Source organism: Rhineura floridana, chromosome 14 (assembly GCF_030035675.1).
Source record: "Rhineura floridana isolate rRhiFlo1 chromosome 14, rRhiFlo1.hap2, whole genome shotgun sequence".
Lineage (NCBI taxonomy): Eukaryota > Metazoa > Chordata > Lepidosauria > Squamata > Rhineuridae > Rhineura > Rhineura floridana.
Genome location: NC_084493.1, coordinates 4,233,386 through 4,255,545, shown reverse-complemented (window position 1 = coordinate 4,255,545; position 22,160 = coordinate 4,233,386). Strand labels below are relative to the sequence as shown.

The 22,160-nt window shown below is 44.3% G+C and overlaps 1 protein-coding gene and 1 long non-coding RNA gene across 3 annotated transcripts in view; one reads left to right on the top strand and one right to left on the bottom strand.

The window, feature by feature from the left end:
* Nucleotides 1-292: 292 nt before the first annotated feature.
* On the top strand, nt 293-4,868 carry LOC133369828 (uncharacterized). The gene is made up of 2 exons (XR_009758998.1): nt 293-379; nt 4,398-4,868. It is a non-coding gene; the product is annotated as an uncharacterized LOC133369828 (long non-coding RNA).
* Nucleotides 2,438-22,160, bottom strand: part of SV2B (synaptic vesicle glycoprotein 2B) — a 49,603-nt gene continuing 29,880 nt past the window's right edge. For both annotated transcript variants that reach the window (XM_061595483.1, XM_061595484.1), the window contains 11 exons: nt 17,417-17,597; nt 16,969-17,120; nt 15,652-15,785; nt 14,568-14,657; nt 13,364-13,474; nt 12,332-12,420; nt 10,712-10,876; nt 8,300-8,433; nt 7,269-7,469; nt 5,315-5,474; nt 2,438-3,771 (listed from right to left, as the gene is read on the bottom strand). In XM_061595483.1, coding sequence (XP_061451467.1) covers nt 3,588-3,771; nt 5,315-5,474; nt 7,269-7,469; nt 8,300-8,433; nt 10,712-10,876; nt 12,332-12,420; nt 13,364-13,474; nt 14,568-14,657; nt 15,652-15,785; nt 16,969-17,120; nt 17,417-17,597 — 1,601 coding nt within the window. In that variant the 3' untranslated portion in view covers nt 2,438-3,587. The remainder of the gene's footprint in view (nt 3,772-5,314; nt 5,475-7,268; nt 7,470-8,299; nt 8,434-10,711; nt 10,877-12,331; nt 12,421-13,363; nt 13,475-14,567; nt 14,658-15,651; nt 15,786-16,968; nt 17,121-17,416; nt 17,598-22,160) is intronic.

Below are 22,160 nucleotides of genomic sequence, written 5' to 3'. Positions count from 1 at the left end.
TTCCAGTTACTCTCCTCCATTCTGCTGGCCTTTTTTATGTTGCTGCAAAAGGTGCCTTTATTTTCTTTTCCCCCTAACTTGTGCACAAAGCACAACACTGCTCAAACAAAGATTTGTATTTCAGCTGTATCCTTCCAGGGAAAACACAGATATTTGCACTTCCGGATGTTTTTTTTTTTTTTTAAGGAACCTACTGTGGCTGGTAGAACAAACTGAGCATGCTTGGTCACCAAACGATCAGAGGGAGTGGAAATGTATAATTAGAGGGTGGGGCCACAAGGAAAAAGCGAGACTAATCCTCCCTGGAGGAATGCCTGTTGGTGTGAATGGGATAAACCGATGGGCAGTGAACTGTGGATGATACAAATGAAAAGCAAAGGTAAAAGAAGTATATTTCCTATGATGAAATACTCTTATGTAAATGAGCCCCTGGTCTCTTTGGCTAACTGCTACTGAGTAACCTGTTTGCCTGGGGCTACCAATCATAGAGAGCCTGGTGTTTAGCTCATGCTTCTTTAGAATCCAAAGAAGGTGGAGAGAAGGAGTGGTGGGAGCATTCTACCTTGCAGGGTTGGTTTTCACCCTGGTAAGTTGGCAGCCGATATGTGTCTTATGAGAGCTGGTTCTCAGGTTTTTGAAACTTGGTTATCTTGACATGGTAGTAGCAGTAAGATAAGATACCAAAGGCTTTTTTGAGTGAACATAGTTTTTGGCTAAACAGGATTTGGGAGATAGACAGAACACCCTTTTGGCTATTGAGAATTGTAGTTCTCTGGGTAGAGGCTATAACTGATAAACCACTCCGGGAATTATAGCTCTGTGGGGGGAATAGGGGTCTCCTAACAACTCTCAGGACTCTTAACAAACTATAGTTTCCAGGATCCTTGTGGGGGAAGTCGTGACTGTTTAAAGTGGGATAAGAGTGCTTTAAATGTATGGTGCAGATAGGGTCTATATCTGGGTATAGTAATAGGAATATAATAAAAACTTTAAGATATTGTAAGGGGGGGAAGTACATGGAATTTGTAGAGGATATTTTAAGTATTCAAAATGCTTCACAGAGTTGATCTCTATATTCCCTGCAACAGGACCATTTTGCACCATCCTCACCCCTCCCTTTTATTTTGAGAGGGGAATGGCACAAACCAAGGCTCTGCACCCCATGTTATAGTATACACAGGCAGAAGGGAACACAAACCTGTTCCAGCTCAGGAAGAAGGTAGCCGGAGACCAGAGTACTTGTGAATTCACCTTAGGCAATCTACAGTTCATGGTAACCTTCAAAGACCACGTTGGGTTTACATTTATTGCAATTTCATTGCATGACATGGATCTCAAAGTGGAGAAAGGCTTACAAAACAGCTTCTCCATGACAATTGATCCTCCCTCCTCCCTTGCCAAATAATAATAATTTTAAAATGGAGGTTTCTGGATGCTGACAACATCTATTGAATATATTTGTTCTGTACAGATTATGCTATAGCCCCGGTTTCCACCGCTATGAGGAAGAAGTTATCAGCACAAACTGCTGATTGGTATGAAGGCGTCCATACAGATGCAGCACAAGATTAGTGGCGGAAAACAGAGAAATGCAGGACTGGATTTGGAACCAGCCCTGGCCACTTTTCGCTAAGACTGGACAAGACAATATGGCTTCTTCTTCTTTCATTTTTTTAATGTCAGGAAGGAAGCAGCCAGGTCTTTAAAGCTCATTGAGGAGAATGAAGAAGACAAAGAGTGCAGTCCATGCAATTTGAGAATATTCATAAATCAGCTGATTTTCAACTTGGTCCTCTGCCCTAAGAGTTATTATGGTATAAGAGGCAGGTTTGTACGGCGGTTCTCTGAAGATGGCTCATTTTTCCTGATTATTATTTTTTAAAAAAACAAAAAACAAAAGCAAGGAATAATCTCAAATGATTAGCAGCTAACCCTCCACCAATTTGAGATGAATCAGTCTATAAGGGAAGCATTTAAAGGAGAGTCTTTGGGTCCAACTTCAAATGGTTGTTTTGTAAAAGCATCAAAGTGCATCACGTCTTCTGTATCTTCATCCTTGGAGTCCTCATGGCCTCATCAACAGGCCAAAGCAGAGCTCAGCATCCTTTGTGCTACCTCCCAGCTGCCAGTGATGGTGCTTTTGCCATAAGCTTCTCGCCTCCCATAATTGCAGCCAAGCTTGGATTGTTTATGAGACAATCTGAGCTGCGTCTTGAAAAAAACCAACAACTTCTGAAAGCTGAAGTTGTTGTTGTTGTCCCTGCAGAACATGAAAACAACCTTTCTCCTTGGCTGAACATGCAGATTCAGTCTATACCATACAACTGATTGTTGAGTGCAATTCTTCAAAAAACAGCTTAAATGGCTACTCCCCAAACTGTGCTTTTACAGTGCTCCAGTAAGTTGAAAGTCTATATATAAATAAGTAACTCAGACATTTTAATTTGTTAATATGGCTATAATACTGGTACATTCCTGCAGTTAACATATTTTATACTTGAACAAATATCCACTCCCCCAACTCTGTTTACACTGCAGGTTATGTACATATTTGGTTTCAGGAATAATTAAACGCTCAAGGAACAAAACTTGAATGACACTAGATAGATCAAAACAACATATGCCCTCTTACTTACTATAGAAATGCCCCCAAACCATTGCATCTGAAATACTGATAGGTGGGTGAAACTTACATTAGCATCCCTCTTTCCCCAGGTCCTGTTCAAATTGTTGCAGTTAATTCTTGTGAGTAGTTGGGACATTTCTAACTTGGTGAAAATGAAAGTGAACATGTGTGGACATATATATCTGTATGTGTGTGTGTATATATATATAAACAAATACAGACCAGAAATTCCCACAAGGTCTCTTGCACATCTATAAGAGAGAGAAAGGTGGTGGTTGTGATTTTAGACAACTTGGAAGTCTGATCTATAAGAGAGGATCAGCAGCTTTCCTTCTGAAAACAGGGCAGACAAGGTTGGGAGTGTCAGTTTAAGTTCTCAAAATATGAGGGCATCGTCCGGCAAATGTCTAGCTGGCGGCTGGTGACTTCCCCAAAGGGTAGCCTTCCCTCTCAATAAACCAGCTGGCTTGTGAACTCTCTTGAAGTTCAGCTGCCTTTTTTTAAAAAAAAATGGAGTATTATTATTATCCTGCTAATTGCTTGGACAGCTATAGAAATGTGGATATCAAGCCATTCAAGTGAGCTCAAGGGCTCACTTCCCTGCACCAGTCTTTACAACTTGCATCCCAGTACATACAAGCACAAGTGGAAGGCTGCTATTATTGGTAGTGTCTGAGAAGTTCACACACTTTCCGAGGAATGGTGGGGTGTGACCCCTTAACAACTGATAGCTTTCAAGCAATGGGCAAAGCGTGTGTGTATGTGTGTGTTCCTAGCCAAGTGACCACAGCACAACAGTCCTAGAAACTAAGGGTTTAACATTTTCTCACTGGGGTGCCTCTTCCTCCCCCTCCCTCCTCAGAGCTGAGGAATTGGCAGAGAAATATTGGTGGACATTTTGATTTTCTTCTAAACGTGGCTCGTCGCTGTCTGTTGACATTTTGCTGCTCCCTCAGGCGGCTCACATCAGGACTTGGTCACGCGTCTCCGGCAGCCTCAAGGCCAGGAGGCCTCCCCCAACCAGAGCGGAGGAAGCCAGGAGGATGGGGACCACTTTAGTTATCCCGACAAAGGAAGCAAATATGGAGTTCCCCAAGATGGCCCCAAATTTGCAAAGCCCGTTGAGGATGCCAAAGGCTGTGGCTCTGTGAAAAAGGAAGAGAAAGTGAGGAAAGTGTCAAAGCCGAAAGGCCCAAGGCCCAGTGGAACATGGGGAAGTGCAGGTGCTCTTTATAACAATCCCCATAGATATGGCCCCAAAGCCATATAAGAAGAGCCTGGCTGCTGGATCAGGCCAATGGGCCATCTAGTCCAACATCCTGTTCTCATAGGCCAACCAGATGCCTATGAGAAGCCCGCAACAACTGATATTCAGAGGAATACTGCCTCTGACAGTGGAAAGTAGAACAAAGCTATTGGGCTAGTAGCCATCGATGGCCTTCCCTTCCTCCATGAATTTGTCTAATCTTCTTAAAAGCCATCCAAATTGGTGGTAAGGATGTGTCCATTTTGGTTTCTCTGTTTTTCATGTTTTTTAAATTCAGTTCTCCAGTTTGTGAATTTTTTTTAAATAGTCCTCATGAAAATTCAGCAGTGCAAGCTTTTAGTGCAAATGTCTTGTAATTTGCAGGTTTTTGTATGCCATTTTGTGTAATATGCACATTTTTGCAAAGCAAATTTCCCTAGTGGAATGCATTTGTGTATGTTATTTTCACTAATATTTCTATAACGTTTCTATGCACACTTGACCCTAGTTTCTGCATTTTTGCAGATATTGCTTGGCTGGAGAACTGCATTGCAAAACTCTGAGAAGTGCACATTTCGAAGGACAGCCATCACCACTTTTTGAGGACACAAATTCCAGAGTTTAACTATGTGCTATGCTTCAGAAATGAACTTTTGATCAATGCAGATGTGACAGCTTCAATACCACACCAGCTTTTTTCTCACCTCCCCCCTCCCACTTTTCTTAACGTCCAGCCCGATGAAGAGTTCTGGAGGACTCAAAAGCTTGCTTACTGCTTTGTGGCACTTTGGTTGACTGGTGAAATACGAGAGGCCCCATCCATGTTGGCATTTTGCCGGCTTTTGAAGATGCACCTGTTTACACGGGCATTCCCTTGGTCTCTTAACCTCAGTCCCCTGTTTTAATTCCTGCCTTATTTCAATGGAATTGTTTGATTGCATATTTTGATTATGGATGCTTGTGTTTTAATGATTAAATGGGATTGTTCCCTGGAAAGAGGGCTTGGTTGTTAAATCACTCTGGGAATTGCAGCTCTGTGAGGGGAACAGGGGTCTCCTAATAACAACTCTCAGTGCCCTTAACAAACAACAGCTCCCAGGATTCTTTGGGGGAAGCCATGACTGTTAAAGTGGCATCATTGTGCTTTACGTGTATGCTGCAGATGTGGCCTAACTCAATAAATTCTATTCACCGAGGGGAGAAAAAGCTTATTTTATTTAACGTGCAGAAGATTGGCAAATAGCACCCCAGAAGATGACGCTGTTGCCCTGAATGGCTTCATCCCAACCTCTTTCTGCTCCATTACACCAGTGCCAAGACGTCTAGACTTCCACACTTTTTTGTTATTCTGGACAAGCCAAAAAAGCTTGAGCCGCTGGAACCTTCCAAACATAAGTTTCCACCCCATCCTCACCCCGGGGAGGTCCATTGGGACAAGTCACCTTTTATGTGTGGGGTAGAGCTCCACGGTGATCACATCCAGGGCATTCCAGGCGGCAATGCTGGCACCACAAAACAGGCACTGCCAGCCAATCATGGCCGACTCACTGTTGCCGAAGAAAAGGAAGAAGCAGCACACGGCAGAAACCAGCATGGAACCCCCTGCGAGAGCGAGAAGGAATGGAGGGGAAGGTAAGACGAGTTCAAATGTGCACAAGCAACGCTTGGCACGGCTCCGTCCGGAGTGTACCACTTCAAAGCACAAGAGAGGTGATGCACATTTGGAACAGGATGCTCGTCCATGAATGAGAACGCTTAGTAAGTGGAAGATTATCATGTCAGGGAGTAGGGTTTTTAGCTGAGCCCTCAAATGCTTCATGCCCACATGCCAGGAGTTTGGGACTGTGTTTTAAAAAAAAAAAGTGGGGGCCCATTCAACGATGTAATGCCCCCATTAGAATTCTGAAGTGGTATAGTCCTGTAGGCTGCTCCATGTGCTAGTTCTGCGTGTTGGGACCACGTATCAAAACTATTGTCCTTTTTTTTTAACTGTTCTCCATCAGCAAATGAGAAAATAAATTGTATTTGAACATTATCAAAAGGGAGAAATTCTCAGCGAAATTGTCATGGGTGCAGAGTTTTTGGCACACTGGGTTGTATCCAATGTAGCCCTAGTCAGAGAAGACCCACTGAAGTTAACAGACATGCCTAACTTTGGCTTATTAATTTTAGTGGGTCTACTCTTGGAAGGACTTAGCCTGCCCAGCCTACTTTTGAGGTGGCCAAGGATGCACTTCGAGTGCCCTGTCTTTCATTCTACAAATGAAAGGCTCCTACTGGGAGAAAGGGAGGGATATAAATCTAAATCTAAATCTAAATCTAAATAATAATAATAATAATAATAATAAATGATCTTACCACTGCTCTGCACTCTGTAGCCTCCCCAGGCTTTTGAGAAATTGGAGGACAGACTACAGACTACAAATCACACCACACCACTAGGGATGTTAGAGAATTTCGAGAAAAATGGAAATGGAAGCAGAAACGGCTAATGCTCACTTACTCCCATGTCCGAAACATGAATCAATCCAGCCAATACAATTGGTATTTCCTGTTGTTGTTGCTTTCTGAAACATTTGATTGGTTATGTTTAATTTTGTTGTGGAAATATGTATATATATGCAGAGATCCTCAGCGGTCTGAGCTGCGTGTGCCAGTGTGCATATTTAACTTAGAAGCAGGCTTTTACCCTGCATTTAGATCACTGAGTCTTAAGACTTAGTAAAATAAGAAAAGCTACTTTATTTATAGAAATACACAGTAGATAGGAAAGGCATGCCTGGTTCTAGCTAACTAAGTTGGAGGCGCGATGCCAAACGTGGGTATTGCCCTCATGGCTCAGGAGAGAGAGAGCAAAGACAAAGATGTCTCCTCTCTCCTCTGAGAGTGGAAGAAGACAAAGGAAGGAGGGGCAGGTCAGCTTCCCTGAGCATATCAGTTTACAGCTGAAGGAAGTTAGGCAGAGAAGAGCACAGGTAAAGGTAGGCAAGCCTAGCCAGCTGGAGAACCCTCACTCTATCTTCCTTCTGGAATACACACAAAAGAACTCCAACAGGAGTTGCTCTTGCCCCTCTTCCAACAAATTTGTTTACCTCCCCCCCCCCATTTGCATTGTGTTTCCTTTGCATTGAAATGAATGGGGTGGGACAATGTAATGGCAATATAATTTACTTAATTAATTACATAAATTACATGTTATAAAATTTTGCCACAGCAGACAGCATAATGAGTAATGTAGTTTGTGATAGAAAACAAACTGCAGCAGGACGGAAACAGTGCTGCATGTGTGAATAGAAGATGGGGCAGAAAACGATGCCTTTTTACATCCCCAACACACCACATTGGTGGACCTGCTTTGACCACTCCAACATGAATATGTCACCCCTCCTCACTCACCAATCATCTTGATCCTGCCTATTTTGTCCATCAACAATGCTGAGACGATGTTGCCCGGCAAGACTGACAGGCTGCCTAGGAAGCTGACGAGGTAAATTAGGAAATCGTTGTCTCGCTCAAAATCCAGGTGGCAACCCTGCTTCTGCTCCACAAAGGAAACATTTAAAAACTTGCAGTCAATGAATTTATGCTTGTAGAGGTCTGAGGGGGAAAGAGACAGTGGATGGATGTCATGGGCATGGATTCCCTTTGGTAGATATACATGGCAAGCTTAATGTGGATCCGTACCAGGCCACATCCACACCAGACATTTATTCGTCTACTCTTCCACTTTCAACAGTCTGGGCTTCTCCCAAAGCATCCTGGGAAGTGGTAGTTTGTGAAGGGTGCTGTTAGGAGTCCCTGATACCCCTCATATAGCTACAATTGCCAGAATGGTTTAACAGTCAGTCCCTCTTCCCAGAGAACTCTGGGAATTGTAGCTCTGTGATGGGAATTGGGCCGGATCAGGCCAGAGACCCATCTAGTCCAGCATCCCGTCCTTACAGTGGCCAGCCAGATACCTACAGGAAGCCCACAAGCAGGACCTGATTTCAACAGCACTCTCCCCTACTGTGATTTCCAGAAACTAGTATTCGGAAGCATTCTGCCTCTGAAAATGGAGGCAGAGCATATCCATCGGGGTTAGTAGCCATCGATAGCCAATTAGCCATAGTTCCCCTGTGCAACATATACGCACACACATCTAACTTCTAGAGACCAATTGAAGGGTCTAAAATGTGAAGAACAGAAAGCCTAGTAACTCTTACTAACACATCCAGAAAATATTCCTGAAAAGACCAGGTATCCCAAAACTGGGCCCATCCCTGATAAACAGGGGCCACTGGTATATGTATTATTATGTACTGCAAAAACAGACCAGACCAAAATCTTTATGATTTCCTGTTTTTTCACAAATGACAACACACACACACACTGCAGATGTGCTCTGGCCACACACACACACACACACACACTCTTTTCCAGGTTACCTGTGTTATAGAAGGTGGTTTTTATAATGGTGCAGTCCTTGAAGAAGGTCTCACTTGACGTCACGTCTTCGAAGTAGCATTCTTCAAATACAGAGTCCTCAAAAGTCACATCTCTCAACTTCATTTTGATGAACCTGAAGTACAGGAAAAAATTCTCTGTCGTCATCCATTTGAAACAAGCTTCTATCCCCAAACTTTTAACAGCCACACACAACTTAAGATGGGCAACTGAGACCACTGAATATAGCCAAGATAGAAAAGTATTACTATTACAGTAACTATTACTGTCACTATTATTATGAGCATTTCTGCATTTTTGTGTTATTATTACTATTATTGATTCATTTATATATGACTTATATGCCACAAGATCCTCCGTGGCGCAGAGTGGTAAGCGGCGGTAACGCAGCCGAAGCTCTGCTCACGGCCGGAGTTCGATTCCAACGGAAGGAGGAAGTCGAATCTCCGGTAAAAGGGGTCGAGGTCCACTCAGCCTTCCATCCACCCGTGGTCGGTAAAATGAGTACCCAGCATACGCTGGGGGGTAAAGAAAGGCCGGGGAAGGAACTGGCAATCCCACCCCATATATACGGTCTGCCTAGTAAACGTCGCAAGATGTCACCCTAAGAGTCGGAAACGACTCGCACTACAAGTGCGGGGACACCTTTACCTTTAGATAGATAGATAGATAGATAGATAGATAGATAGATAGATAGATAGATAGATAGATAGATCCTTCATGGCGCAGAGTGGTAAGCGGCGGTAACGCAGCCGAAGCTCTGCTCACGGCCGGAGTTCGATTCCAACGGAAGGAGGAAGTCGAATCTCCGGTAAAAGGGGTCGAGGTCCACTCAGCCTTCCATCCACCCGTGGTCGGTAAAATGAGTACCCAGCATACGCTGGGGGGTAAAGAAAGGCCGGGGAAGGAACTGGCAATCCCACCCCATATATACGGTCTGCCTAGTAAACGTCGCAAGATGTCACCCTAAGAGTCGGAAACGACTCGCACTACAAGTGCGGGGACACCTTTACCTTTAGATAGATAGATAGATAGATAGATAGATAGATAGATAGATAGATAGATAGATAGATAGATAGATAGATAGATAGATAGATAGATAGATAGATAGATAGATCCTTCGTGGCGCAGAGTGGTAAGCGGCGGTAACGCAGCCGAAGCTCTGCTCACGGCCGGAGTTCGATTCCAACGGAAGGAGGAAGTCGAATCTCCGGTAAAAGGGGTCGAGGTCCACTCAGCCTTCCATCCATCCATGGTCGGTAAAATGAGTACCCAGCATACGCTGGGGGGTAAAGAAAGGCCGGGGAAGGAACTGGCAATCCCACCCCATATATACGGTCTGCCTAGTAAACGTTGCAAGACGTCACCCTAAGAGTCGGAAACGACTCGCACTACAAGTGCGGGGACACCTTTACCTTTTATATGCCACAATGGCTTCTAAGCAGTTATGGCTTGTAAGTAGTTGTATGCAAATTTGTCTAGTATATACAGTTTGGCATTTTCCCCTAATAGAATGCATTTTTGTATGCTATTTTCACAGACATAAACATTTTTGCATGCACTTTTCATTAATATACTCATTTTATATGCATTCTTTGGTTGGAAAAATGCACTGCAAAATCCAGAGTAGTGTAACTTTTGAAAAAAGTTCTGTGTTTTGGTTTGCATATTTGGTTTGGGAAGTTCAAGTTTAGTAGACTGACATTAAAATGCAAACCAAAAATGTCTCCATCCCTAGTTTCAGCTCTACTGAGTGTCTTAAGATGACATGACAGGAAAAGTAATGTGGGAACTGGCCCAAGATATGCCTTTCCATACACAACCACGAGGTGGCAGTATGTCAAAAGGTGACACGCGACGTGATGGCTTCTTGAAACCTGATGCAGGAAAGTAGAGTTTATCAGTGTGTGTGACTTTATTCATTTAAGTCTTAACAGAGATCTATGTTTGAATTAACAAATATAATATTATCATTAGTGATTGCTATCAACTTGTTGATGGGTCACTCTTTATCTTGTGTAAGATAAGGACTTTTTAAGTTTGAGGGCCACATTCTCTCATCGGGAAGTTTCCAGGGGTTGCAAGCCACTGATTGACAGAGTCAAAGGCAAAAGCGACTAAGGGGGCAGTGAGTGAGGGTTGACTTCAGAGATTCTGAGGGCAACAGAGGAAGACTTCAAAAGTGCCATTGCTCCCACAGACAACATGCTGGCAACTCCTTTGGTAGCTCACTGATCCCCACCCTGAAGCAACTTCTGTAATCTCTGGAACTCTGAAAGATGTGCTGAAGTTCAAAGATGCTGCCGCAGCCACAACCAGTAAGAGAGTGACTCTGGTGGGAAGTTGCAGATGCGAACAAACACGTGGAGCTGTTATGGGGGATGAGGACTCACTTGTCATTGAAATATGTCCCATTCCGGTGGATTTGGTTTTCCAAGGTGAAGTTGAAGGTGATATTCTTCACTACTTCCCGATTAAAGGTTTTCTCACGAGATTTATACACTTCCTCTTGGTAATACCGTATCATGTCAGGGAACCACACAATAAGGCCATAGTAACTGCAAGAGGAAGAAGAGAATTATGGGATGGAGAAGTATGTAGGGGTCCCAATAAAGCCCTTCCTGGTTTCAGAATGAGCTCGCTGGTGGCCAGAGCACAGCCCAATGCTTCTCAAGAGTTCATAATGTTCAAGTCTTGCTGTACTGGTTCCTTACCCTGTTGTTTTTAGAGGCAATCTGGTACGGAGGCCAAGTTCCATCAAAACTCAAAATTTCAAGCTGATAATGGAGATCCCTGTTTGGGCAGGAAATCTGAGAAAGTCTAGCAGAAACACAGCAGGTTTTCAATAATGCCAGAGTGGTTGGCGTGTTGGACTATGACCCTGGGAGACCAGGGCTCAAATCCCCATATTAAGTTCTTGGCCTAGTTACTATCTTTCAGCCTAACCTCCCTGACAGGGTTGTTGTAACAATAAAATGAGCCCTTGGGGAGGGAGGTAAGATATAAATGCAATCAAAAAGTAGATCTCACAAGCCTAAAATCTGTCCACTTCTGGTCCACACTGATCAGTACAAGTTTTCTTTTCCAGCCCTACTCTGAGATGACATTGTGAGGATAAAATGGAAAGGGGGGAAAACTCATATGTTTCCTGGTGCTACGTGGAGGAAAGGTGGGATTCAAGTGCAATAGGTGGTGATGATTGTGATGAAATTCTCAGGTGGGGGAAGAGAGATTCTCTTTATTTCTATGTCATGCTTTTCCAGAAGCAAAACTTTCCAGGAGAATTGAATGTTTGTGCTCAGATGAAATAGGCAAAGAATTTCAAAAGAAGCAAAAACCAATTTTGCTAAGATTTATTAAATGTCTCAGGGAGGCTTTGCAAACAAGAACCTAGGACATTGCCTTGTGTCAAGTCAGCCCATGGATCCATCTAGCTCAATATTATCTACACTGACTGGCAGCAGCTCTCCAAGGTTTTAGGCAGGTGTTTCTCTCAGCCCTACCTGAAGATTGAACTTGGGACATTCTGCACCTGGGATGAGTGGCAACTCAGTGGTAGAGTACCTGCTTTGCATGCAGAAGGTCCCAAGTTCAATCCCTTCCATGTCCAAGCAGGGCTGGAAAAGAGTTCTGTCTGAAAATCTGAAGAACCGTTGCAGTCAGTATAGACGGTATTGAACTAAATGGACCTATGGTTGGAGTTGGTATAAGACAGCTTCCTATGTATTGGGTGGATATTTATTTATTTATTTATTTATTTATTTATATCCCACACTTCCTCCCAGCAGTCGCCCAGAGCAGCACACATTGTGGATACATTGTGGAACAGACTGCCTTGGAAGGTGGTGGGCTGTCTTTTTACTATTGTTGTTTTAGCAGAGGCTGGATCGCCAGCTATCAGGGATGCTGTACTTAAAAGATTTTCTGCATCATCAGGGGGTTGGACTAGATGACCTTTTAGGACCCCTCCAACTCTACGATTTACAGGTTTGTGGACATTCCAAGACACATACCTTAAGGCCATTGTAAACCACACGATTGCCAGGAACAGTGTGTTCATTCTGTACTGGGCGGTCAAACAATATATTACATTGTCCAAAACCTACAAGAAAGAAAGAAAGAAAGAAAGAAAGAAAGAAAGAAAGAAAGAAAGAAAGAAAGAAAGAAAGAAAGAAAGAAAGAAAGGATTGTCCAAAGGATTAGTTACAGGAAAATCCTAACTTCTAAAGTCACTTAAGGCTCTAACTACCATGTCACATCCAAAAGCAAAAGCAAAAAACATTAACTGGTGGAAATGGCAAATAATTTCTTCTGGGGATTTTCATTCAGAGTGGGTTTTTTTTAAATTGTAGATAGATAGATACAGATAGATTCAATGAAGCAGGATCTATTTCAAAGCTGTTAGCATTCACCTTAAACAAAAAATGTCATAAAACTGGAGTGGAAATTTTCATCATTTCCATCAGTATACAAAGCACCTGAAGCTTAGTTGATTAATCTGTGGAGCAATTTAAATCACGCAGAATTAAGGCACACCTCTCTGCTTTTGGAAGCAATGAGGCTTTGGTGTATTGTTGGAAGAGGGCGCCAAAACATAAAACATGAAAGGTACTTTGCATTAAAGACACTTCCAGTATGAAAGACATTTGAATAAAGATGGGGAGCTGTTCCATTTAAGAACAAGTGGTAGTGTTTATTCATTCCAGTGCACATTGCCTTCTGCTTATTCCAGCATCTCAGGAAGATACCTTTACTGAAGCTAAGAAAATGCAACTTAATTTGCATTTCATTCATTACTTGGTGAAAAGGTAGATGGTTAATCAACTTAAAATCTCTAATGAGTTGAGAGCCTCACACAAAACCAAATATTCATTGATTAGTAAACTGGGTGGTCAAAGTGCTGCTCCCAAGTGTAGTCAAGAAAGGTTGCAACACCATGGACTATTTATTGTGGGGGTGGGGGGGTAATATAATGCCAGATCCAGGTCATCAAACAGTGCTGGTTGTGTGTGCATTCAGAAGTCACCATCACCACTCTCCTGTACCTGTTTGAAGGTGGTCGTAGCTCTAACAAAAAACCGCTGGTACCACGTCCCTGTAGAGCACTGTATTTCAATGAATTCATCTATCTGCTTTGGAGTTTTTATGTTGGCTACCTGAAAAAAAAATAGCCCAGATTTTCAGCTCTTGATATCACCAGTAACCCCATTAACTAATACAGCTTGAATATGCATGATGCAGGTGTTAGTCAACTACTATATTATACAGCCATGAGTGTGGCTATATACAATAGCCAGCATGGATTTTTTGCATTCTGCAATGTTAAATTGAAAATACCCCCCATGCCATTCTGATGCTTCCCATAAGCTCATTTCAAAACAAAACCTTAACAACCATCTAAACTTTCATGGCCATCCACAAAACAGTCAGAGAGAATTGAGGGTTCAAAGAGTAAAAAGAGAGGGGGGAAATCCAGACCCCGTAGGACTTTTTTCTGTCAGAGTTCTCATAATTTGTTGAAATTAATTAAAAATCAGCTATGTTCACAGAGTACCTGTAATCCTATTACTGACCTTGCCCCATACCCTGACCTTCATCTTCTGCAGTTTAAAAGTTAAAAAAAATTCTGGCTGATTTTTAATTAATTTAAGAAATCTAGCATTGGAGTCAATGATAAACCTTTACATGCTCAGTAGGAACCAACTGTTAGTATTCTAAAAACCAGACTCACAGCTGTTTGGCTTGGCTAATCAGGGGGCCACACCCACACCAGACCTTTATTTCATTTTAGACAGTCATGGCTTCCCCCAAAGAATCCTGGGAAATGTAGTTTGTGAGGGGTGCTGAGAGGAGGCTCCTATTTCCCTGACAGAGCTCCAGTGGCCAGAGGGGTTGAACAATCAGCCCCTCTTCTGGGGATTGCAGCTCTGTGAGAGGAATGGGGTGTCTCCTAGCACCCTTCAGCACCCTTCACAAATGACACTTCCCAAGATTCTTTGGGGGAAGCTATGACTATCTAAAGTGAAATAAAGGTCTGGTGTGGATGTGGTCAGGGACAGCTTTGGTTTAAATTTAGGTGGGAGACTGCATGTGCCTGCTGTAGAATACATGTGCCTGCTGTAGTGGCCAACCAGATGCCTGTTACGGGAAGCCCGCAAGCAGGAGCTGAGTGCAAAGTGCACTCTCCCCTCCTGCAGTTTCCAGCACAACTGAAAACTGAAAGCATTGCTATAAAGTCACCCTGCTTACTGTAAACACTCTCTCTGGCTGCCCTTTGGCTCTCATGTTGGTATCGTGGACTTGCTTGAGGATCATCCAGGCTTCGTCGTGCTTGCCAACCTGGAAAGGCCAAAGCAAAGGATGTCAGAAATAACACATCATTCAGAAACTGCTTTGATGATAGCTCAAGTCATGTTACTCCCCCTCAATTATACTATGCCTCTAAACTGGAAGCCATGTGGGAGGAACTTCTCGACTCTGGCAGTGTCGACCTGCGGTGGCACCTGATAGCTCCATGCCAGTGGAACAGTGGGATCCGCTCCACGATTTAGTCCAAACTTTCAAGGAGCTGTCCAAGGATTCTACTGACATAGAGCCAACAGCCACCACAGTTGACCTGTACATGATGGGGATGGGGACCTTCCGGACCAGAGGCTGAATGAGGCCCTCCAGGCCTCTCTGTCTGGCCCTTGGAACTCTCCAGGGGCCACATGCCTTCTTCCCAGGTTGCACCCTTCACTGGCTCTGATTCCCAGCTCTGCCTGGCTAGAATGTCGCTTGAACTCTGATTGCCTGGAGAGGAGTGTGTGAGTGTGGAAGAAACGAGCCAATCATAGAAAGGTAATATTTGCATCCATTGCTCCGCCCACTTTTGCCTCTGGCCTCACCCACTACTGGCACAGGCACCCCTACAGAACAACATTGGTCATGTGACTTCATAACATAGTGGCCAGCAGAGTCACCACCTTCTTGCTGACCTTCAGCGTCAGCCACACACAAACACATAGTAAGCAGGGAGATAGCGTGATGGTGGGCAAAGTGTTCCCTGTTTTATACTACGTAGGATGAGAAGTGGTCCTCATTCTCATCTTAGCCACAAAATTCAGCATCCTGAGAATCTCTCCATTTTCCAAATCAAGTTTCTAGCCCCTATGTTTCAAAAATGCAATTGCATGACTAAGTGCTGCCCCCTGGTAAATGGGCTTAGTGTTATAGCCTAAGTTAAGCAAATGCAGCTCCTTCAGCTTTTCTCCTTATGTCACACCTTTTAGATGAATCTGTGTGATGCAAAAGCAGGTGCTTAAAGGTCCACTTTTCAGACACAAGTTCTTACCTCCAGCAAAAAACGTGGGCTTTCCGGCATAAACTTTAGGGCCACAAGCGATGCTATGCAGGGCAGAGAGCAGACAACCACGAACACCCTCCAGCTGTGAAAGTGGTAGTTGGACCCCATACTGAAGCCCCATCCTATAAGTAAAAAAAAGGGGGAATGTAGCTGAGAGGGAGAGGATGTGCTTGATGCGCAGAAGGTTCCAGGCAGGGAAAATTGCTTGGTAGGAATGCTCAAGGGATGCAAATACCAAATGTCCTGATCCGCAGCTCTTGGACTAACGCGCATATCAGAACTCAGCTATCCAGGAATTCGACCTTTGCGAATTGAGAATTTGACCTCTGCAAATTCCTTTACCAAATGACGTGATGTATTATTCTTCTTATTTATTACATTTATATACCACCCCATAGCCGAAGCTCTCTGGGCGGTTTACAACAATTTGCACTTCATGCGTGAATCTGACCTTTGTGGATTCCTGTACCAGTTGTCCCGATCTGCAACTCTAATACTAATGTGCAAATCAGAACTAAGCTATCTAGGAATTCAACCTTTGAAAACTGTAAATTTGAGGAATTTGACCTTTGTGAATTCCTGTAACACATGACTTGATTAGCACCTCTTGGACTAATGCGTGAATCAGAACTTCGCTATCTATCCAGGAATTCCACGTTTACAAATTCAAGGAATACGACCTTTGTGAATTCCTGTACAAAAGGACCTGATCCGTACCTCTCAGACTAAACACTTGTCTGCCGGATTTTGCCCTTCCCCCACTGCAATGGCACTGGTTTTGGCCACTTAAGTGTAGGTGTTTCAGCAGGAATGCTCGAGAGATATAAAAATGTACTGAAACATATATTTAAACACGCATGTTGAGAGGAATTTGTTTTTTAAAATTCAGATTAATGCAAAACCGGAATGGAATTGTGGGTAAAAACAATGCAGAAGTAACATGGGCTAGGAATAGATATGTGCCTCTGGTTTAATTTGTTCTAACACCCAATTATTTGTGTTTTGGGGTCTCTTAACCATTTTCAGCACCCTCAACAAACTACAGTTCCCAGCTTTGGGTGAGCCACGTCTGCCAAAGTGGTATTAACGCTGCTTTAAATGTAAGGTGCAGTTGTGGTCTCTGCCAAAAAAAACCTGTAAGCTCCCTGCACTCTGCTCCTGATCTGCTAGATCTTTGCCTTGCCTAGCCCAGTCCTATCAGGCTTAAGAGAGCATGATTGTTGAAACAATGACCCAGCAACTCCTCTGTCTGAATGCTGCACATGGATACAGGGAGAGGTGCCGTCTGAATCCAGAAGTGGTTACCGTAATGTGGAATGATGCTCCAGGCCATGATGGAGGCGTAGAGGGCGCCAATCATCCAGAACATGCAAAGCCAGCTGAGGTGCTCTCCTCTCTTCTCCCGAGACAGGAATTCGGAGAAATAGGCAAAGACAATAGGAAGGGACCCTCCAATGCTGAGGAAGGGGGAAAAAAGAAGAGGCAGAAAGAATAAACACCCCCACAAACTCAAAATGTGAACTTCCAGGCTGTCGATATTTTGTGGGTGGGATTCAATCACATACAGGCAAAATCCTCCAACATCCCAGAACCATGGAGTGGGCTAGAGAGGTGCCATCTTGTCCTTTGCCTCAGGCAGCAAAATGTCTGGGGCCAGCTCTGATTAACCACTCCTACCCCCTACTGGATGCCCTCCCTCCCCGTTGATCAGTGCAAGCTGGCCCTGTCCCAAGGTGAGCTCTGCTCCACTTACCCAAAACCAGAGATAAGGCGGCAGAAGAGGAAGAATCCATATCCCTGTACAAATGAGGACAGGAACGCAAAGGATGCATTGATGGAGAGAGACAGGATGAGGCATTTCTTCCGGCCCAGTTTGTCTGCCAGGCCACCCCATGTAACAGCCCCTGACATCATGCCCAGGTAGACAATCAATCCTGGGGGGGGGGAGAGAGAGAGAGAGAAGGAGTTGGGTTTTTTAAAAAGGAAGCAGAGGCATTCCAAACAAAATGAAATGCAAAAATCAGAGATAGCCATGTTGGTCCATGAGGAAGGATAGGGTAGCAATTTGTTGGTTTGCACTTCAGTGCAAACCTACTTAATCTGTATTTCCCAAACCTTTGCATGCACAAAGTCCCAAAGAAAGGGAATTATGGGTAAAAAGGATGTTAGATAGCAAGACAAGGAAAGACATTCATTCAAGACTGTAGTGACCTGCTGCAAGTCATGCAAAATTAACAGACATCTTTGTATGCATTTTAACGTATAAACACTAGTATACACATTGGTGCAAGCAGTTTCCCCTAACATAATGCATGGTTGTATGTTATTTTCACCAATATATGCATTTTTCTGCACACTTCCTGCTGCTATATGCATTTGGACGCCCTGCTTGGAGGACTGCATTGCAAAATTCAGAAAAGTGTGAATTTTGAAGGACGGCTGTGATTCAGCTGGTTTGTTGGGTTGAGAAGGGTGAATTAGGTAGTATCTCATAAAAATGCAAACACAATCAAATTTCTCCTTTACCCTTAGGCTCATATGACTTCATAGGACTGCAGTCTGAATTCATTTCAGTCCTGAGTGAGGTTCTGTAACCACTAGAGGGTGTAATGATCTGAGCCATCAGGGACGCATTCGCTCCCTAGTTGTCAGTAGTACACTCAACGAGACCAGAATGGATGTGGAATTCAGGCAGTCTAAGCAGCTTAAGAGTGCACATGTCCACTGTCCGTGCCACCAACTGTGGGGCGGGGGTTTGACATCTTAGTTCTGCTAAGTCATCCCAGCACAACTGATGAGATGAGAGTTTCCGTCTTTAGCAAAGAACCAGGAGGTAGGAGTGAAGGAATACTAAAATCTCTCATTGAAGATGCTGGGACTGGACTACAAACTCTAATTTTACACATTTCAGACAGGGGGAAAATATTAAGGGCAGTTCAAAGGCTGGATCAGTTCCTTAGAAATATTGTAGAGGCCCTTTCTGCAATACTTTCCCATAAAATCCTGTGTTTTGGAAAGAGAGAGAGCAGCACACATGCTATGATTTCCACAAGAGTGCTTTGAAAAGGTGCAGACTGTCATAATGAGTACAAGATTCAGTTTCCTAACAATCACAGCTTTCTTAAAAAAAAAAAAGTTGCTAGCTCTCATGACTGCAGCTACCCAGGAGAGTGAAACTGGTGAGAAATCCCTGTGGAATCCGCAAAGGACAGAAAAAACGGTCAATACAATTTTCCAATCCTTTGTGGTGGTTGGAAAGAATTTGAGTGGGAATTTGAATCTGTGCTTCTCCACATCCAGACCCAAGACTCTGGCCTTCTAATCAGGAAACTGGTTTGCCAGAGGGCCACTGTGACAAGGGGGTGTACAAGAGGAGGGGGAAGGCACCAACACACCCACCCAAAGTGCAACTATGGCCAGCTTCCAAGTCTGACCTGCATGATTCCTGCTCGTTCATACCATACTTTTGCCTTTGGGATTAGCAACTAGTAGAAGGCCAGACTGCATCCGAGACGAGGATGGATTTGACCCCAAGGCCTCCCAGCGATGGTCCCCACTATCTGATGTTCTGCATCAGGGATGGGGAGCCTTTGTGGTGTGGTAGGCCAAATCTTCCTCACCCCGGTGGGCCAGCATTGTCAGCTAGGCAGGACCACCCACCCATCAATCACCTGGCATCATACTGACATCAGGTAATTGACAGGCATGTTATCCTGCCCACCTGTCAAAGTTGGCCCTTGGGGATGGGGAGAGACATTGCCCAAGCAAAAGTGAACTACCAATGCACCAGCTAATGTGTGGGGAGTTCAATCCTGCTTTCTGCAGGGTTTGGGCATGCCAGCCGGTTCCCAGCAATAACTTGCTGTTTGCACCTGAACTCAGCAAAACAGACCTCTCTGCACATCTGCTGATGCACTGGTGTGTGGGGTCAACCCTGCTTTATCCCAGGTTCAGGCACAACAGCCAGTTCCCAGCAGGAACTCACTGGTGAATCCAAACTGAGCAGGATTGGACAGCCCATGCATCAGCTATCTGCCCCACACCTGATGTCACCTGATGCCTCATGGGCCACATGGGGCGGTCTGGTCGGCCAACGTTGGCCTGCAGGCCGGAGGTTCCCCAGCCCATTCTGTATTAAACACTGGCTCTGGTGTGACTAGTCGAATATTTGCAACCCAAATGCTTTGCTAAATTAATAAAACAATGCAGCATAAGAATAATTTTAAAACCTGGATGATTTCAACCAAGAAATGCCTTTAAAGCTCATGGCAATCAGGCTGCAGAGGCATCCATAAATGCTGTAATTTCTCCTCATCAGAATGTAAGCAAATCCCTTTGTAATGAATTCACACCGTATTTAAGCTTTTCAGGCACTTGGCGGCAAGCCAAGCACAGCTCCTTTTCACTTCTTCATTATTCAACTTTCCCCCCCCCCAAGGGGATTGGTATTCAATGGATCCATCATGCGTGCAAGTATAGACGACACATACACATGCACATCCTTTACAGATGGTGATCTGCAATGGGCTCTTGAAGTCCAATTTACAGCGGGTTTGTAGGTTATACGTATAAAAGGGTCCTGATCACTTTATGGATTATTGGACTCAAGGGATTGGCAACTGGCAATTCTCAAGCTGAATTCAGCCCTTGGAGGGACGCCATCTGTCACCTCCCCTCCCAACACAGTTGCCAAAGTTATTGCTCTTTGGTGCTTCCCGAATGTACTTGAAGATGGGGGGTCGGCAGAAAGCAGATCTGGATGTGCTGGTTGAATGCTGGGTGATTTGCAACAGATCGGCTTCCAACCCTCAGTTGTCTAACAACAGCAACAACAAATTGGCTTTCCCCCAGTAAATTAGGCTACTGAAATGATTAAAGCTAACCAGGAGAGCTGTTTATGTGAAAGATTGTGAACTAAGTTCAGTTCTGGCACTGAAAGCTAGTTCTTGGACTCCAAATGCGCTCAGAGCCATCCCTGTACTCTGTATGTACATCTCTTGCACCTGGCTCTGGCTGAGAGATCTTGACGTTCTGCCATATCTAGCCCTGAGCTGACACCAGACACAGAGTCCTCAGAGCATAAGCTGGACACTCCGCATGTCAAGGGCCATGTCAAGTAGGCAGGATCCCTTGAGCCAGTACTGCTTGCAGGCTTTCCACAGGCATCTGGATGGTCACTGTGAAAACCAAATGCTGGACAAGATGGGCCTTCTTTGGCCTGATCCAGCCACTAGGATATTCTTACGTTCTTAAGACAGCTCCCTAAAGCCCCATCTCTCAACCTCATCCCTGCTGACCTTCTGTCAAACACCATGAAAAGTGAACAGCTCTGTGCAAATTATAATGATGTGATGCACCTATCCTTCTTCCCCAGTCTGGTGCCTTTCCGGTGTTTTGAACTACAACAGTTTGGGGGCTGATGGCAGCTGTAGTCCTAGACATCTGAAAAGCATCAGATCGGGGAAGGCATATAGGCAAATTGAAGTGTTAATATGGAGCAGTTCACTTTTCATGCTGTTGAGCAGCATGGTCATCACCTGATGCCATCAAGGAAGTGCATGTATTCTGCCTGAGCTCACCCCCTTGCTTCCAGATCAAAAAGGAACGGCCAGGCTGTATAAATTGCTTTACGCAGAGAAAACCCATCTTGCCAGCTATTCATCCTGAGCTTCTTCAAAACAGAAGCTCGCACACAAGCGTATCGGATCCAACTCTTCCATTTTGCTTTTAACAAAATATACATTATTATTATTATCATAACTGCTTCGTGTAGATGTTAAACAACACTGAGGACAAGACAGTCCCCTATGGCACTTTGTAGCACAACTGCCAGAGGCCGAAAGACAATCACCCAATGCTATTCTCTGAAACTGACTCTGGAGTTAGGATGGGAGCCACTGTAAAACAGTGCCTCCGGTACCCATCTCACTAAGAAGGATACCATCATCAGGGATTGCATTCCCCTTGTCCTTGTCCCAATAAGTCATCCATCAGGGTGACAAAGACTGATTCAGGCCTAACCAGGCCTAGCCAGAATTGAAATGGGTCAAGATAATCAGCTCCGTACAAGAGTATCTGCAATTGTTGCACCTTAACCCTCTCAATCACCTTCCCTAACAAGGGGTTATTTGCAACCGGGCAATTGTCACAAACCATTGAGTCCAGGGTGGGCTTTTTCAGGAGTGGTCAGATCACTGCCTCTTTCAGAACAGTCTTTTTAGACTCTTCCCTTTCACTTGAGGCTCAAGTAGCCTCGGTGGCACGGAATGCGTTCTACCAACTTCGGTTGGTAACCCAGCTACGTCCCTACTTGAGTAAGGAGGACCTTACATCAGTTGTTCATGCTCTGGTAACCTTGCATTTGGACTACTGCAACGCGCTCTACGTAGGGCTGCCTTTGAAGACAGTTCGGAAGCTACAGCTAGTGCAAAATGCGGCGGCCAGATTGTTAACAAGGACCAAGCGGTCCGAGCATATAACACCTGTTCTGGCTCGCC